Consider the following 19,870-nt stretch of genomic DNA (forward strand, 5'->3'; position numbering starts at 1 on the left):
AAGAAAATACAGTTGCTCTGTTAAGGTCCTGCTTGTCAGAGCTAGCCAACTATATGGTCTACAGCTGTCTTAAACTAAATGCCAGAAAAGCTGAGGTCCTTATCCAAGGGCAGCAACCATCAATTTGATCCTCTCTGTCTGGTGGACAGATTGGTGGACAGATTCACTTGGGCCACTAGCCGACCCTAAGTCTAAAGTTAAGAATCTCTGCATTTGTTATGTAAGTCTCACGTTTGATTGTCAGATCACCAGACTTGCAGGCAATTGTTTTGAGATCCTGAAAACCTTAAAAAAGATCCTGGAAGACACTAGAAAGTCAGTAGTCCAGGTTCTACTAATTTCTAGACCGGACTATTGCAATGTGTTGTATCTTGGAGTCTCACAATCCAGATTGTTGAGACTCCAGAGAGTGCAGAATGCAACAGCTCGACTGCTGTTTAACCTCCTGAGGTTATCGCCTATGGATCCAGCTCTTTTAAATTTGTATTGGCTGCATATGGGAAAGAGAGAGTCTTTTAAACCTATGTGCTACTGCCACAGAATCCTGGATAGGAAAGGTTCTCGCTATCTGTACTCTTTGTCAAACCTTATCGGCCGGGCAGAAGTCTCAGATCTGCAGTGGCCTCCTTAGCATGTATTCCAACAGTGAAAAGAGCATGCATGGGAGGATGCACTTTTAGTTTTTTTAGTGTCCAAAATGTGAAATTCTCAGCCTTTGTTATTTTGGCAGAAAAACACTGAATTCGCCTTCTGAAAAAATCTAAAAACTTGGCTGTTCAGACAGACCTAAATTTTTAAATGTTGAGCATGCCTCCTAGGTTCTGTATCTGAGAGTGAACCCTTAGCACATGACACTGTTAGAAGTAAGCAGGGGCTTTATAAATCACTTCATTATTAATATTATTATTAATTGGGTAAGAAGCCCTACCTAAATGCTACAATACGATAGAACGGTGGCATATCATGGGAGAAATAGGTGGGAACTAGCCAGGTGTATGATGTTGCTAGGTAATGGTAATAAAAATGAGGAATAGCCTAGTAACTGATTGATTAATAGAAGAGCAGGATGTAGCCCGGTGAGTGAACACCACCTTTCTCTCAGCATCTGTTTATACAAACGCACTTGATGTTATTTCAGTTTAAGCAAAGTAGTCAAATCAAGGATCAAAAAAAGCTTTCGTGGTAGTGACAGAAGGTGTTCACAAGTGGAAACATATGCTGATAATCTGTCTTTCCCAGGGGGGAACCCACAGTATAAGCTACTGAAACATGATGCGTGTGCATGTTATTTGCTGAGTGCGGTGGTGGGGGAGATTGTCAGGACAAGAATTGTGGAGGAGGCAGCACTGTGTACGGCTTAATGCAGATAAAACTGAAGTTCTATTTTTTAATCAACCATTACCCCCTAGATCAGACCTTTAGTGGCCCTCAGTCCTCAATTCACCTCCCTGCCCTGTCTCTTCAGCGAGAAATCTGGGTTTTAAAATTGATGAGACTCTGCCATACAAAACCCAGATAGGTCAGGTTTCCTCCACATGTTTTTGGAAACTAAAAGCCTTGCTTAAATTCCTTCATCTGCTACCTGTCGAATGTAAGAAAACTATTGTTCACGCATTAGTGACATCCCAATTAGTCTATGCTAATAGTCTATACTTGGGCCTGCCAGCGTATATGTACAGAAAGCTGCAGACAATACAGAATGCAGCTGCAAGGCTTATTAAAAACATTCCCTTAAGACACCACATCTCGCCACATCTACGTACCCATCACTGGCTCCCAGTAAGGAAACGCAGAGAATTTAAGGCACTCATTCTCACTTACAGAGCAATAAATGGCACTGGTCTGCACTATCTAAGAAAACGTATTAAAAAATTAGGACATACAATAAACCTAAGGTCAAATTACCAAGAACTTCTTGTCATCCCCCGTTTTTTCAAGGCAAGACTGGGTGTACAGTCTTTCTCAGTAAAAGCAACCACCCTTTGGATTTCTCAACCTCTACAAATCAAAAAGGCCCCATCTGAACCCAGTTTCCATAAGTTAGTGAAAACGTGGCTTCTCAGTCTACCGTAGTTTCTGACGGGTTCCACAGTACTGACCTACATACTCCTTCTCTTCGCTTAGCGCTGGGACACACCCGATGGGGGTAGCCGTGCGCTCTATAAGATGCATAATCTATATATATAAAAACGAAAGTATGTCTGTTTATCCTTTACGCATTACTACACCATTCATCCGATCGCCATGAAACTTTGGGAAGTTGTTGAGTACACCCCCGCGAAGGTTTCTGGCAAAAAAAAAAATATATATATTATTATTTTTTTTAAATGGTTAAAAGTAGTTGAGTACACTCCCTCAAAGGTTTCTGGCAACAACAAAAAAAGAAAAATTGGTTAAATATCGGCCCCCGCCCCCCAGGGCCCTCATAATCTTTCCAATACTGAACGTTTACAGTTTACGGTGCAACTCACTTTTGCAATGACCTTCAACAAAGCACAAGGACAATCGCTGCAAGTGTGTGGACTAGATTTGGAGAATCTGTGCTTCTCACATGGACAACTGTATGTAGCCAGCTCATGCGTCGGAAAACCTTCTGATTTATTTGTGTACGCACCAGACAGAAAAACAAAAAATACTGTGTATCCACAAGCACTCGAATAAATAAACAGAATTAAAACAACACTTTAAAATGTTTTCCATATTAAAATGAATAGGTTTCAATAAAAATTACACAATGTAAATTGAATGTTGTCATAACAAGTTTCCTTAAATTTCCTTTCTTTTGAGATCGCAGCAACGCGCGACGGGTAAGCTAGTAATAATAATAATAATACGTATTAGAACATAGAGAACTGCGTATGCCTGGTGGCCTAGGCTGTGTATTCCTGAACCACAATCCATATTCTTCAGATGTCGGGTAGGCCTGCGGTAGCCAGCACTACTGAGCATTCAGTACCACTGGCCTGGGGGTGACTCTGCCCAGGGCCGGTCTGAGGACCCAAAAGTAACCCTAGCAAATATGCTCAAACCAGGCCTGCTCCCTTCCCGTTATGTTTGTATGTTATAATATGTTATGTTATGCTATAGGCCATTTATAAAGGGCACGTTCCCAATGAGGTCTCTTGGTGCTAAGGTAACCAGAGGCAGCAACTGAAATCCAAGTTAACCATTGGCATGTTGGAATAGCTAGGTTTTTAGAAGTGTTCCAAAGCTCGCATAGTAGAAGATTGTCTAGTATTGGTATTGGGAGAATTTCCAGGTGTGAGGAGCCAGAAAACAAAAACTGTCCCCTCCAAGTCTTTTCATCTTAAATCTTGGCACCAAAAGTAAGTTGCGGTGATCCGATCTTAAGCAGTGATTGGGAGAGTAGTGCTGGATTTTGGAGGACACAAAAGCAGGACTTTTGCCCTGGAGAGCCTTGAACATCGTACAACCTGTTTTAAAAACGGTTCTCTGAGCTACTGGAAGCCAATGAAGCTTTTTCATTAGAGGCTTAATGTGGCATGTCCTTGCTCTACCTCTCGCTTTCCATCTATCTATTCTTTCTCCTCTTCTCTTTGTCTTCTCTCTCTCTGATCACTTTCTTTCTACCTTCTCCCTCCTTTTGTCTCCTTCCCTTGGTCTTGAAGCCTCCTCGTGCCAGCGGCACCTAACTTCGGGGAGCTGGAGAAAGTGACAGCGGCACCAGCAGCGTCCTGGGCGGGGAACAGCGTTTACAACGCAACTTTTACCACGCACTACCTTTACCACGCAACTTTTACAACGCAAGTCGTTACAACGACTTGCGCTGGGGGGCGCTGTAGGATAGGGAATGGTTTATTTTACTATCCAAAACCTTCCCTACTATCCACGGGGACTGGAGTTGGAATAGTAAATTAAACTTTTCACTATCCTGCGCCCCCCAACGCAAGTCGTTGTAACGAATTGCGTTGTAAAAGTTGCGTGGTAAAGGCATGCATTGTAAAAGCATGCATAGTAACGACATACATCCGCCCTGGGCTCTTGAAAGGGTATCCACGGGCTCCAACCCATGGGGCATTACCCAGTGGAGTAAAAGGCGCCTCCGACCCTGACTCTGCCATCTGTACAGGCCTTAATAAGAACTCATCCCTCTAGAAATGGATGGAGATGCAAGGTGCAGTGTTGCAGATGTATGTTATAATATCGTGCACAAAAATATTGCCCTACAAAAAGATTGTTGTCAGAACATCGACTGCCAAATTATCGTGATGTACATATGAGTGAGTAAAGACTTACTTTTCTTAAATCCTTATATAGGTACTTTGATGATGTGTACAGGTACAGAAAAAATGCAAAAGTGGAATTAAGAACAGCCCCCTCCATGCACACCTAAATATACTTTATTTCTCAATAGTTTAGTGGTTTGAAAAAAATCGAAGCAAAGTGTGCCCATTCAAAATAAGACTCATTCGATATTCTGGCTACGATATTTTTGTACAATAAGAGTTAAAATCTGATCTAATCAGTGCTTAAAATGGACAAATGGAAGTGCAGGTACTCTGTAATAGAGTACCTGCTTGTTTCGGAGAAGTGTCGGTACTCTCCAATTAAAAACATTGCATTTCTCTTGAGAAGTGCCGGTATTCTCCAATTAAAAGTATTACGTCTCTCTTGAGGAGTGCCGGTTCTCTCCCTCTCAAAATAAAAAAGTGCAGGTACTCCGTACCGGGCAGTACCAGTCCATTTAAAACAATGGATATAATCTGATAAAATTACTTAAATTAATACAAATTGTGCCCTACAGTTGAGCATGCCTACTGAGTGTGTGTCACAACCCAGTACAATGCTACACCAGTGGTAGTTGCCTGACACCTGGTTATGCCATCCTACATAATCTTTGAATTTAGCATGGGGAGGAGACTGTTAGTGTCCAATTTACGAATTTGGGTACATTGGTCGAGGAAGGGTTTAAATATGTTTTGCAACATTTATAAATCCCAGCATCTTTTACTCATATGTCAACTTAGGACCGACAGCTGTCTTTTTTATCAGGGGTGTCGGCTAATTTTGGGTTTCCCACCCAAAGTCGGTGTATTAGTGCAGTGCTGTTTCTGGCTTGTCACCTTCCCTGATGTCTCTATGGATTCAGTTTTGTTTGCTGGATCCCGTGTTAATTGGGTCTTGTGACCTTCCCAACGTGCGTGTGTGTTTATGTGCGTATGTGTGTGTGTGTGCGCGCTCGCACACCTGTAAGTGAACGTGTTTGGCCTTCCTTAAATTAGTAAGTATTGGGACCTTCAGCAACAACCCTGAGTGTGTAGACAGTAAATCCTGGGACCTGCTCTTGCACCCCTGCATGTGCAGCCAATGTGTTGTATTCTTCTTGTCATGGGTGAACTTGCTGGGGATCCATAGGGAGATTGAGTCACATGACCGTCTTTCCACCCACATGTGTGGGTAAAGGAACATAAGCATTTAATTGTAGGTTTCTGTGATATACATTATTCTGTTTATCTTCCTCAGATCTGGTTAGGTTCATCCAGATTAGCCTGTGCATTCTCGTGCAGACTGACTCAAGGTCTGTTGCATCAAAATTCTTCTTTTCAGCTCCAATACTATATATAGTAAGTTTTAGCAGAGTTATTGAGGTCAAAATGACTTGTGCACTGACTGTCGAGAACGTTTTGTTGCATTTATTGGTGATGTATACCGATGATTGCAATGTTTTGATCTGGACATATTTTGGAGTTCAGCTAGTGTTTCCCTGGCCCAGCCTGGACTACGATTCCACAGAGAGGAATGAGTGAAGCAAAGCATGTGGGGTTCAGAAGCGCCTACCATATGGTTCACCTGCCCTCTTTCTCATCCTACAATTAATCAGACCTTCTCAACAGCCTCAGAAGCCAGAGTCCGTTCTATGTGGTTAATTATTCGACGGGATAGAAGGGTGCGCCATGCGCTCCTGATCACTGCTTCTTCGTGTTGGAGTCAACAGGAAAATTGCACAGTAATTATGGGGAATTGCAGAACAGAGGCGGACTTCACGCATCAGACCGAAGCCTCAAAAACCCTGACGCCAACAAAAATACCGGTTGCATTACAGCTCCCGCGCAAAAATGTCAACCCTTTGCTGTACTGGGTGTCCTCCTCCCGCGCAGCCCTTGGCTCTGCCGTAGGCCGTGCATTGGCAGCATATGTGCTGTGTAATGTCTGATGGTGCATATGGAGGATCGTTCCTGCGGGCTAGAGGGTCAAGTTCAGCTGACCTCTTTGCTTTGGTCATCTTCAAGTTACAGGTGCCTTCAAAGAATCGAGGCACACAAGTACCTTCATTCATATTTTCATCCTTGCGGATCTTGGCTGTGTGTCTTCCCATGTGATGTTGTGTGTTTTAAAAAAGCGCTCGATCACCAGTGAGGGTATCCTGAAAAGTAAAAATGTTTCCTGTCTCAGGAGGTCTTTCAAAGTCTACGATGCCCATCCATGAAATGAAACCCTCCCACTCTTCCTGTTGTAGGTGAGACCTTTCGTTGCCGCCTAGGCTCTTAACTTTAGTAAAACCATGCTTGATGAACCTGGGGGCCATAGCTTTTTAAAATAGGAGTTTATGCTTTATATTTCGACAGTGATTAGCTTGAGTTTCCTCAAAGTTGACTGGAGACCTCCTAATGTGGGGACTGACACACAAGTGACCAATGGGTACAGTTTACTGGGCGAATCCTCATCTCCATTGCATTTTTGGAAAAGCGCCTATGCATGCAGTATGGAACATTTCTGAATTTCGTAGCCCAAACTGCTTTGTCCAGCCGGCTGTCAGTGCAAAGATGGAGCGCTCTCGTCTTCTTGACTCACGGATTGCCTTCAGAGCACAGGGCACATGCCTCTTGAAGCCAACTCCATGGATTCTGTTGTGGACATTCATGGTGTAAGACATAGATGCTACCTTGTTGACGGCAGACCTGCCTTTGTTTTCTTGCAGCAGATATTTGAAAGCAGAATGAGTAACAGAAAGCAGCCAATAACTGAGGTAAAGCTCTACACCCACCGGACTCTGCACCACACAGAGCTGACACAGCCTTATCACTTGGGGAGTCTATTGGGCAGGTTGTGCATTCATTTTGTCCTCTAAGTGAGAAGCACAGGAACAGGCCCTCAATGTTGAAGTGACACTGTGTCTTGGAACTCTGTGCAAAGGATGAGCAGCTACTACAGTCTCCGTTAGCGAACCAGTGTCAGAACTGCAACGCTTTATCAATGTTGACGAAGCGCTGTTCAATGCAGAGGGGCTATAATTCCAACAGATACAAACACACAGTTCAGGTGCTTCAAGTCATTGCTAGGTACAGGTGAAGGCTGCAAGGGTAGACTCTGCCAACCCCTACTTCAAGTATGGACGGAGATGAGCCAAACCTTCCTGAGATTGCCCTGTCCATCCATTCTGCAAGTGCTAGGGAAACGTGAAATTAACAGTGCACAACAGACAAGAGATCGACAACATACTGCTCAGAGCTTTTGGATTTTGCGACGACTAAATAATATAGCATTTCCGTTAATTATATCATTCATTTTTGGCTACCTTGTTAGGCTGTCTTGACATACCCCAAGATTGCATGTTAATACTTTCTGGTGTTCATCATAAATGTCTCTCTGTTTATTCCGATCATTGGTTTATAATGTCATTGATTATTTGTTAAATATATTGCACTTAATATTAACTAATATTTTATGTTAATGTCCATATAATGGAAATGCTACTCTAATGAATTATTAAATGAGCACAAAATGAAGTAGGAGTTAGATTTTTGTATCTGAATATCCATTTAGTAACACAAAATTACCAAAACGTTATGGAATAAAACATTGGACATGTCTGTCCAGTTAGCAATTGAGTGGGAGAAATATCCTAATGGTATTTAGAATCAAGGTGACTAGAGGTTGGGGCGAACCTAGCGTAGCCACTACAACCAAGATATGGGGCCTATCAAAAGCCTTAATAGTCAACATGGGGACAGGATGAGGCGGTCCAGCAATATCTCTGTGCCCCTGGTTGAGTTTCACAAAATACTCATTATCGATGATTCATGGTTCTTGCAACAGCAAAGTTCTAAACCCTTTCGCTGCTAGGCCTTTTTCCCCTTGTGCTAAGCTTTTTTGTGGCTATTTGAGGTAGTTCGTGATTAGGCCCCTGTAACTTTTTTTCCACACAAGGTACCCATGCCAAATTTTAGTCTTATTCTTCCGACATCATGGGGATTTTAGAGGTACCCCAGGTTTGTGGATTTTTTTTTGAAGAGGGAAAAAGTGCTGCAGAAGAAAGCGTCTGTGTTTTTTCCCCTGCAAAGGGTATCAACAAAGCGTTTGTGGTGTTGAAATTACCGTCTTCCTAGCTTTCAGGGACAGGCAGACTTTTGTCAGAAAACCATTTTTTTACACAGTTTTGGCATTTTGCTGGGAGATAGCCTATTTTTGCTACTTGTTGTTATTTCAACCTCCTTCCAGTTAGTGGTAGAAATGGGTGTGAAAGCAATAATGGAACCGGAAAAATATACAATTCTGAAATGTAAACACAATTCAGAATTCAGCAAGGGGTAATTTGTGTAGCTCCTTCAATGTTTTTTTAATAGAAACTAACAGATGAAAATAAGACAAATTGAACATGAGTTGAACATTCATTTGTGCCAACGTTTTCACCTGTCACTTCTTCTAAGTATGACAGATTTTTTAAAGTAACATACAGTTAAATCCGATGGACCCTTCTGGTTGTGGGGATATACAAGACTTGTCGGTTCATTAAGAACCCGAGGAAACCAGAGACAATAACTAAGCTGCGTCTTGCAAAGGGTTTTCATTGTGCACCGGGTATATAGCTATTCATTTGGTAAAATATAAAGAGTGAAAAATAGGTATCAAGGACATCTATGTATTTCCAAAATGGGTACGAAGTAAAGAGATTAGAAGCAATAGCTATTTGCACAACTCAGAAATTGTGGCTAACCATACTAGCATGTGAATTATGGGACAATATTCAAAGTGACTTGTTTTTTACACATTGTCTCACATTTGAAAGGCAGAAATGCATAGAAAGTTAATTGGTAATAACAGTTGCTCTACAATTCTGTGATCCCCTAAGTCTCCCGATAAAAATGGTACCTCACTTGTGTGGTTAGGCCTACTGCTCGTGACAGAAAACAGGCCCAAACGCAATGTGGACACACCTCATTTTTACAGTGAAAACTGGCCCTTTATTTTCAAAGTGCCTGGCTGTGGATTTTGCACCCTTGCTCTGCCGGCACCTAAGGAAACCCAGCAAACATATACATTTTTGAGAACTAGACACACAGAATAATCCAGGAGGGGGTGACTTGTTTTGTTCACACCAGGTTCTGTTCCCCAGGATCCCTTACAAACCTCAAACTCTGTTAAAAAAAAACACAGATTTTCCTCACATTTCTGTGATGGAAAGTTCTGGAATCTGCGTCCACACAATTCCACCTACCCTGCATTCCCGAAATTTTCAGATAAAAATGGTACATCACTTGTGTGGGTAGACCTAGTGCCCACAACAGGAGAAAGGCCAAAACGCAACATGGACACACCACATTTTTACAGTGAAACTGACCTTTTTTTTAAAAAGTGCCTATCTGCGGATTTTGAATCCTAGCTCTGCCAGCACCTAGGGAAACCTATTAAACCTATATATTTTTCAAAACTAGACACCCATGGAAATACAGAGGGGGTGACTTGTGTGGCTCTCACCAGGTTCTGTTACCCAGAATACCTTGCAAACCTCAAACTTTGCAAAAATAAACACATTTTTACTCATATTTCTGTGATGGTAAGTTCTGGAATCTGTGGGGATCCACAAAATTCCACCTTCACCACATTTCCCAAAGTCTCCCGATAATAATGGTACCTCACTTGTGTGGATAGGTCTAGTGCCCGCGACAGGAAACGGGCCAAAACACAACGTGGACACACCACATTTTTACAGTGAAAACAGAACCATTTTTTGAAAAGTGCCTAGCTGTGGATTTTGAACCTTAGCTCTGCCAGCACCTATGGAAACCTAGCAAACCTATACATTTTTTAAACCTAAACACCCTGGGGAATCCAAGATGGGGTGACTTGTGTGGCTCTCACAAAGGTTCAATTATCCAGAATCACTTGCAAACCTGAAACTTTGTAAAAAAAAAAAAAAAGAATGTAACCACATTTCTGTGATGGAAAGTTCTGGAATTTTCGTGGGTTCACAAACTTCCATCCACCACGCATTCTCTAAAGGCTCCCGATATAAATGGTACCCCTCCCGTGGCAGGGAAAGGCCCAAAACGTATTGTGGAGACATCAAAATTACCTATCACAAAATGACCTGGTTTTGCAGAGGGGCTCACCTGGGTTTTTGGCTTTGTGCTCAGCGGCCATTTAGAGAAACCTACCACACCCAGACATCTTTGAAAACTAGACACCCGGGGGAGTTCAAGGAGGTATGACTTGCGTGGACCCCCAGCCCCCCCCAATGTTTTCCTACCCAGAGTCCCCTGCAAACCTCAGCTGGCTAAATCATTTTTTCTCAAATTTATGTGTGAGGAAGTTGTAGGATCACTAGGCTGACACAAATTTCCTACCAATTGCGTTCCCCTAGGTCTCTCACTAAAAATGGTACCTCGCTCGTGTGGGTGGGCAAGTACCCGTGACAGGCATGGGCCCAAAATCTATTGTGGAGACATCAAAATTACCTATCACAAATCAACCTAGTTTTGCAAGGGGGGCACCTGGGTTTTTGGCCCTGGGCTCGATGGCCATCTAGGAAAAGCTACCAAACCCACACATTTCTGAAAACGAGACACCCTGGTGAGTCCAGAGAGGGATGGGTTGCGTGGATCGTACTACCCAGAATCCCCTGCAAACCTCAAATTTTGCTGATAAAATCAAATTTTTCTCAAATTTCTGTGTGGGAAAGTTGTGATATATTTTTGAAAAATATTCTTACAAACAGACAGACGGAGAGGCTTGCACAGACAGACAGAGGACTGCACAGACAGAGGCTTGTGCCAATAGAAAATGAGGCTTGAACAGGCAGTCAGAGAATGTTGCACGTTTAGTAGAAAATCCACTTCCTGATTACACTTGTTGCTTACCTGTTGTAGCAGAGGAAAAATATCCTGATACAAAGGCCGTTTACCACCTTGAGAAAAATGTTTTTGTTGACCCTAGGCTCATCTCCTAAATTCACACACCTCACTACATAAGCTATGCACATCATTTAATACAGCATTTTATAGGATTTCTCCCATATGGATAACATAGATAAAGCGCCCAGTTTCAGCCCTTAAAGTAAACAGCATAGCGCTTAATTAACCGATTTATTGTGCCCCATGCGTTATTTAATGTTCTGTGAGCTATGTCTATAATAATAATAATAATAATAATAATAAAAGCCTCTTATATAGCGCCTGGTTACACTAGAGAACAGTGTGTCCCCACGCTTTATGAACATGGACTGGGCTGTTTCCGGGAGAATAGAGGGAAAAGACTGATGGGGGCGTTTCCCTGAGGACCTTCTAGATAGGTTAAGTGCCAGTCGGGCAACTGCGTTTTGAACGCACTGCAGACACTGAAGACCTTTTTTGCTCAAGCCCATATACAGTGAGTTACTGTAATCAAGATGGGGTGTTACCAGAGCATGGATCAGAGTTTTCCTGTTGGTTGTAGGGAGGGACTCCAGGGTTTTGCGAAGAGTCTTAAGGATCCCGTAACATTTGCCTGCTATCCCTCTAGTGTGGTGTTCAAGGGACAGGGTAGAGTCTAATCTGACCCCTAAGTTTTTCTCCTGCTCGGAGGGCTTTGGTATGGCGCCCAGTTCTGATGGCCACCATGCAGACGACCAGATGGACGGAGTCTTCCCCAACACAAAAAGCTCTGTTTTATTTGCGTTAAGGCATAGACAGTTGTTATTCATCCATCTGGCTAGGTCACTGAGGTATGCCGAGAAGCTAGTTGAGGCTTCCTCGGGCGGTCGAGATAGTGCCACCACCAGCTGAGTGTCATCCGCATATGACACTATCTCGACCCCATATGCCTCGACTATTTTGGCCAGGGGTGCCACGTACAGGTTGAATAGTGTAGGGCTCAAAATTGAGCCCTGAGGCACCCCATGTCTGAGTGCTTGGACTTCCGATTTGAAAGGAGGGCAATGGACTTGGAATTGCCTATTAGCCAGGAATGAGCGCATCCATTCGTGAGCCAGGCCATCAATTCCAGCCTCGCTAAGACGTGAGTGTAGTATGGGATGGGAGACGGTGTAAAATGCCGCACTCAGATCTCATAGGAGGAGCGCGACTGTCATCCCCTCATCTACTCTACCTCTTAATAGCTCCGTGGAGAAGAGAAGAGCTGATTCAGTAGAATGATACGTTCTGAATCCTGACTGCGAGGGGTGGAGATGATGACCTTCTTCTAAGTGCTTTATCAGCAGGGCATTGACTATCTTTTCCACCACCTTAGCGCAGAATGGTAGGAGCGATATAGGACGATAGTTGTCCAGTTGGGTTATACTAAGATTGGTCTTTTTCTTGATATCCCTACATAATTGCAGTAGTTGCATCAGTAAAAAACCAAATGATATAATAACACCATTCTGCAGTTCCAAGACCTGGACAAAATTAATTTAAAAAAATTAAACGACTGAACGACCCACTAACTATGGGCCCGATTCACAGAAGTAATCTGAGACAAAATCATAAAATGACTACTTTTGGTATTCACAGAAGGCATTTAGTAGTCGTAAAGTTAGGATTTTGTCTTAAGTCTGTCTTAAGTCTGTCCTAAGTATGTCTTAAGTTTGTCTTAAGTCTGTCTTAAGTCTGTCTTAATTCAAACTTAAGACAAAAACCTAACTTTACTACTACTAAATGTCTTCTTTGAATACCAAAAGTAGTACGTTTAGGATTTTGTCTCTGATTAGTTCCGTGAATCGGCCCCATTGTTCCTATCTGTTGGTCTGACTCAACCGCTGTGACCCTCGCATTGTTGGGTTTAACTATGAATCTGAGCCATTTGTTTAACTTGCAAAAGTGCCTAAATTTGAGTCTTGCATACTTTGTGAACAGAATTACTTGTGCTTTTTGGTACTAATGTTTGTTTTTTGCTTGTTTCAGGGGTATCGGAAAGCAGGGTTTCCAGTGTCAAGGTGAGATCAGCTAGCATGTTGTACTGATTATTTCATCATTCTGTCCATTTATTAATTGTCTTTTGTCTTATCGCCCTCATTTTCTATTGTTTGGTTAATTGAATTACTGTTCTATTTTCCACCTTTGTGGAATGCTTTGTTACAGAATGCTATATTGTACAGTTACTTTTATACCAACTTGTTCTAATCTTTTGATTGCTTCATGAATCAATTACTTCACCATTCTTAATATCTAATATTTGTTTAATCACTTACTGAATGTTTGTTTATTTAACCATTCTATTGACCAATTGTGTGGATCTAATGATTGCCTACGGTATTATGAAATTAGACAGCTGACATTCCCAGTCTAGTAAATCCTTAAAGAATATCCTAATCGATTAAAATGATGTGCTCGTTTGTGCATAGGGAGCCAGTGGAGCTCCTTCAGGTGTGGTGTGATGTGAGTGTCATGTGGTGATGTTGAGAGTGATTCTGGTCGCCAATTTCTGAATGGTTTGCAGCATTCTGGTGAGATTTCTGTTGCTCCTGGCTTAGAGACTGTTCTCATTCTCGAGCTTGCTTGAAACCAGGGCATGTGACCGTTTTCTGGGTGTTGATTGAGAGCCATTTGATAATCTTCCACACATCTTCAGGGTATGGAAGCATGAGGCAGTGACCCCGGGCGGTGATCCCAAACGTTCTTGGATTGGGTGGTGGGGGTCCATGCCCATCCTAGCTTTGTTGACCACCAAGTGGAGTCCCTCTGGGATGTACTCCTCCTGAAGAGCATCATTTTGGTCTTGTAGGTGTTCAGCTTTAGACAATTGGTTTTCATCCAGTGGGTGATATCAGTCATGCAGGCATTGAATTTGATCCGGGTACCAGGTGTGAGGGAGTTGCGAGGATTGAGTTGCGAATAGTCGGCGTTAGAGAGGACGTCGATTTCATGAAAGTTGATGACACAGACTACAGGGATCATCAATGTGTAGAAAAGGTTGGCCTCAGGGAAGATGTTTGCAGAATTCCCCAGATGAGGTCACGGGCATCCAAGGTGTACTGTGCCAGACTGACTGACAGGGTACTCCCAATCAGGAAGAAGCAGATCCATTGGAGAGTATGTCCTTGGATTCTAATGTCATGTTGGATTAGATGAGGATGAGGTGGGAGACAGTGTCAAATGCTGCTGAAAGGTCCAGGAGGATGAGGGTCACTGTTCCTCCTTTGTCCAGAGTCATACAAATGTCATCCTTGGTGGTGATGAGGTCAGGTTCCGTACTGTGGTTGGATCGGAAACCAGACTGAGTGGTGTTGAGGAGTTGGTGGTTATTGAGGTATTTGGTGATGTGAAAGTTAACAATTTTCTCTAAGACCTTGGGCAGGAATAGTAGAAGGGAGATTGGTCTGTAGCTGGCGAGTGTTGTAGGGTCTGCAGAGAGTTTCTTCAGCAATGGGAGGACTGTTGCGTGTTTCCAAGCATTCGAGAAGGTCTTGGAACAGATGGATGCATTCAGAATGGGGTGTGAGTATGGTACTGATGGGATGTAGTCCTCTGGGTTAGTTGTGGTGGGGACAGGAATTCGATGTGACCCCCAAATGGATGGATTTCATGGTGGTGGTGGTTTCTTATGTGGGGATGACAGGCCATGTGGTTAGCATTGATTCTTTGGATAAGATCAGGAGGTGTTTAGTGAGATGTGTCGGATTGGAATGTGGGCTGCAGGCTGAAATTGCTGTAAATGGCAGTGATTTTGTTGCTGAAGAATTGAGAAGTTGGAGGCGGCCGATAGTAAGGTGAAATATTTCACAATGTCAAAGATGTTATTGCTTCTGTTGGTGCTGGCTTCAATGTGGTACGCCAGAGCGGCACGATTGGTGGCCCAGATCATTAGGTTGATGGCAAATCTCAACATAGTCCTGTCTGCATTGTCAAAGCTAATTCCTCATTTACGCTCCAGTTTTTTGCAGTGGTGGTTCATCAGTCTGAGTTCTTCCATGTACCAATTAGCCTGGGGTCTGGATTTTGTTGTATTGCTGTGTTTATAAGGGGCTAGGGAGTTGGTGCAGAAGATGGTCCAATAGTTGAAATTCTTAATGACTTTGGGGAGGCTGTGTTTAGGTAAGTGGGTGTTGAGAGCAGGGTACCAGTCCTTTTCAGTGTTACTGTTCCAGTTTTGGTGGACTGGTCTGGTGGTGGTGCATGTACATTGGATCGGGATGGGAATGCTGAAATTGAGGAGGATGTGGTTTGTCCAGAAGATGGGTATGGTTTGATGACTTGGATGTTTATGGTGAGAATAGGGTCCAGGAGGTGTCCGGGGATGTGGGTAGGTCTGTTTACTCTTTGGGTGAGGCCTAGGCTTCCAAGGTCTTCAGTCAGGGCTCTTGAATTGGGATTGGCCATTGCGTTCCAGTTGGAAGTACAGGTCTACAAGTAGGAGGTAATAGAGGATGAGAGTTGGAACAAAGTGTCAGTGAAGTTGTTGCATGATTCCAGTGGTCTGTAGATGACAGTCCCACATAGGGTGAAGTTGGCTGTAATATGAAGCTTGAACAACAGGTGTTCCAAGTTGGAGGATGGCGTGTCCTCATAAGAGGCGAAGCTGATAGTGTTCTTGTGGATGATGATGATTCATCCTCCTGACTTGTGAAGTCTGCCATGTCTGGCAATCTTGTAGCTGGGGGATGGCTGTGGTGATGCAAGGTGCTGATTCAGGGTTTAGCCAGGCTTCCCTGATGAAATGTAGGTCAGGGTTATTGTCGTTCAGCAGGTCCCAGTTCTCTGTGATGTGTTTCGTGAGTGAGCAGGTGTTGAGGAGCATGCATGCGATTGCGAAGTGTTGTGTAGGTGGTTGCAGGACTGTGTGAGTGTGAGAGAGTGGGGTGTGGGTGTTGTTGGTGTGGTGAGTGTTGGGTGTGGGTAAGGACATGAAAACTTACAGGAAGCGCAGGAAAATGCTCCCTGAGTGTTGTGTGGTGTGACAAGGCAGTTGCATGTGGAGTGGCAGCCACATTTGGGTAGTGGAATGTCGCAGTGTGATGGTGGCAGGAGGGGGGAGGACCAGGGTTCCTGACGCTGGGATTAGTTCAGACATAGATGGACGTAGACGGGTATGCCTATAGCACCCAGCCACGTTGTGGCAGCCATTAAGTAGGTCCTGGGAGAGAGCAGGAGAGATGTCACTTCCTGCTCAGGTGGAGGATGAGAATTCCAGTGATGCCACTTCCTGTGCAGAAAGATGAAAGATGATGGAAAAAGTTGTGGTGGTTTGTTATGCATTGAAACTTGGCAGCAAGCCCCCTCCAGAGGAGTGCCCCCCTCCATCTGAATGTTCTTCCCCCGAAACATTTCAGATTAAATCCCACCAGTGCAGTGATCAAGATAGAAATGTTCCCCAGTGCTGCATCAAAAAGATTCTTATTGCTTTATTATGAATCAGCGGCAGTTGGTGGATATTGCTGAAATATCTGGCTGCTGCAGAAACGTTCAGATCACGCATTTTTTATTTTCTTATTGATTCGAGTTTATACATATAATATGGAAGCAGCAACTTGTCATTATCAATCGTCCACTCCAGTAATGTGTTCTTATAATATCCCACAATTACTTGAATCAATAAATACCCTAAATATTGTTAATATGTAATTATTCAGTTGCGCAGAAAAAAACAGCAGCTTCTTTACAGTCTCAGGATTAAAGTTTCATAAGAGTATTAGTATCATGCAACCCACACATTTCCTTGTAAGTCGAAAGTAAAGCGCATAAATGTGAAACTTGCAGGTCATAAGCTATAGGTAAGCTATGGATATGCCATAAAAAGGATCAGAGTATTAGTACCCATCATTTCTTGTACTAGGTTTGAATATATTTCTCCCATATGCCCACATTTCTATCCCAAAATCTCAAGTGGAACAGTTCTTCCTGAAAAACGATATCGTTTTTTTTTCTTTTTCTGCTCTAAAATAGTAGGATGCAATTCGTCTTTCCAGTGTTGAGCTACCAAGGTTCTTGCACCCTGAGTGTCAACAGACCATAACACGGATGTGGATTTATGCTTTTGTGCCACCTCTCTGGTCATGAGGTCAATTTAAACCACAAAATGTATGCTCCTAGTACCATTCACAAGTGTGGTACTTAGGGCACCTGTCACTGGAATGGTGGAAAGCCTTCAGTAGTTGATGTTTTCAGAAATACTGGATTTGTTTCGGATTGGCCCCAAGTAGAGCCTTGTGCATGAATTAATGTAGACATTTCCACTCAGATTACGCTATCTGAAGGCCTGCTCTCCTGACATATTTCTCAAGAGCCTTCTTGTTGCTAGGCAGATGTGGGCCAATACGCCTGCTATACACATTGGAAATATACCCCCTTGATCTTGTTTCAAGGCATAGTCCTTTGCAAATCCCTGCTTCCACCCAGTCATGTGCATACTTCCTCCATCAGCTATAGAATTGCAAACATTTTTTTTAAAGCATCTCTTATGGGGAGATTAAGCTCTTTATATATGTCTGAAAATGATTTAAACTCTACTCCATTTATCACTTATCCCCGATTCACACTACATATTTCGAGCCTAGGTTCGTTTGCCTCAGCGATGATTGGTTCAGGCCTATTCTGAAGAGGTATGTACCCATGCCACAGAGGAATTGGCTTTGAAAGGCCAGCCATCCTCTTTGGGGCACATATTGTTCTTAACCACCATCCAGGCTATTTAAGTTGCCATTGATTTATTTCAATGCAGAGTTGTATCAAGTGAGTTCCTCTTCCATGCTCATGATTCTTGGGGACTTGATCTTAAATGTACCATTATTTATCACCCATAAATTATCCTTTTATTTTGCTTTGAATTTGATTGGTCTTTTGCAACACACATCTCTCTGCCACCCATTGACATTGCTACCCTCAGTATCTCATCAGCTTCTTTACCTTCTGCATCTCAAAGCAGCCTAACCCCTTCCTGCCACGCTTTGATCCATCACCCTATGAAGATCATCTCCTCCACTATTACATTGACATAACCTTCCTGGACTTAACATCGAAGGTCCAATGTCAAGCGCACAAATTCTCCCTGACTTCATCCTATCATCCAAGGATACGTCAACTAGATTCCGAACAACCTTCCAAGAGTAAAAGCTGTAATATCCTTAGCATTCTGCTAGTGTGCATGTTGGCCATCAGGTTAAGAAACTCACAGCACCGCTGTACCTTACATGAGATTAATTTTATTTTCTCCAAGTTTATCCCTTTTACATTATTTGTAAGATGGCAGTGCTTGCCATCCTGAACTGTTAACTTAAATCTTTTCTTTTGCCTTTTAAGTCTCATTTCCTTGGAGGGAAGCTGATTGCCATTCCCTGTGCAATCAATTTTCTCTTTACATCTAACTCTTAACACTTCATTAGATAGGCCCTTCATTGAGAACATATGATGGCGTCCGAGACGGACGTGTGAGAGGTGAGCTCCGCAATGGCTCCTCTCTGCTTGTGAGAAAGCCAAGTACAGAGAGGTCAGAGGTGTAAAACATTTGGGAAGAAAAATTCATTAAAGGAGAAGGTGAAGGAGCCGGTACCGTTTGCCCAGAGGCTGAAGCTGAGTGCGAAGCAGCCAGGAGGCAGGTCAGAGACACTGGAGCCAAACGGCGGACGCCCCAACAGGCTGCATCTGGTGCATTGAGGCCTCGCTGAGGTGTTGGGGGCGCCACAGCTGGAGCAAGTCGCAGGAACCAACGGAGGACGCCGTGGCGGGTTGTTCTCTGGTGTACCGTAGGTGAGGTGCTGGGAGGCACAACAGCTGCTGTGAAGGACTGGAACTGACGGAGGACGCCACGGGGCCAAAACGAAGGACGCGTCAGGTGGTGTTAATCATTGGAGTTGGAGGAGGACACCGCAGCAGGCTGCTTTTCTTTTTCTCCGCCGCTGTATTGGAGACTGCCACACTTACAGGCAGGGTGTGGTGAGCAGTGAAATTGAGCGGCTGTGTGGAGAGGGTCAGGAGGGGTGAGTGTACAGGGAGGTGCGCTAATGCTGCCCCTTGTGATCTGAACTTGACACAGCCATTGAATGATTGATTGCATTGCTGCGCTGCTTCGAATCTAAATCGGCACGCATAACAAAGCTTACAACTATAACTCACTAGTGGCATTTTATAAGGAAGATATCGGAGTGGGTAAACGCTTCAAGATGCCACCAAAAACAGCACGAGGTGGTAAAAGCAGAGGGATGTTGGATACTCCGCTGGGTAATCGACCTCCGGACTCTCAGAAAGGAGGAAGCATTAAGAAAAAGGCTCTGGAGGGAGCAGTAGGAGAGCTAAATTGCCCCAATTATAAGGATGAATATATGAGCGAGGGAAAAAGCAAGAAAGTACCACAAATGTTTGCAACATCTAGGAAAGAAAAAACTAAAGTAATACACAATACTGTGCTTCAACAAAAGCTCCCAGGGAACCAGCAAGTCAATTAAATGGCTTACACCCAGCAGGGGAGGATTTGGCCGGTGACCAATCTGAAAATGTGGCTCAATCGATAGTGCCAAAAGTACAAAACCTGGAGGGAACTACTGAAGACCAGGTTCTCGATTCTCTTACTAACCAGGTCACAGAGCCAGGATTGAATATAATGAAAGCAATCTTACCTAATGGCGAGAGTGACTCAAGTGAACCTTTCTTTTCACTATCAGACCCATCAAACATGTCAGATGAGGAGTAGGAAGAAGGTCTGAAAGGGAAGTCTCTAGAAGGGT

The 19,870-nt window shown here is 43.4% G+C and overlaps 1 protein-coding gene across 1 annotated transcript in view; it reads left to right on the forward strand.

Moving 5' to 3' along the window:
• The window catches only part of PRKCG (protein kinase C gamma), a 1,238,195-nt gene that overhangs the window by 227,668 nt on the left and 990,657 nt on the right, over positions 1-19,870 (forward strand). Inside the window, exon 2 of the mRNA XM_086928695.1 lies at positions 13,119-13,150. Within this exon, the coding sequence (XP_086784821.1) occupies positions 13,119-13,150 (32 nt within the window). The remainder of the gene's footprint in view (positions 1-13,118; positions 13,151-19,870) is intronic.

This window comes from Lissotriton vulgaris, chromosome 7, assembly GCF_964263255.1.
Source record: "Lissotriton vulgaris chromosome 7, aLisVul1.2, whole genome shotgun sequence".
In the NCBI taxonomy this organism is placed as follows: domain Eukaryota; kingdom Metazoa; phylum Chordata; class Amphibia; order Caudata; family Salamandridae; genus Lissotriton; species Lissotriton vulgaris.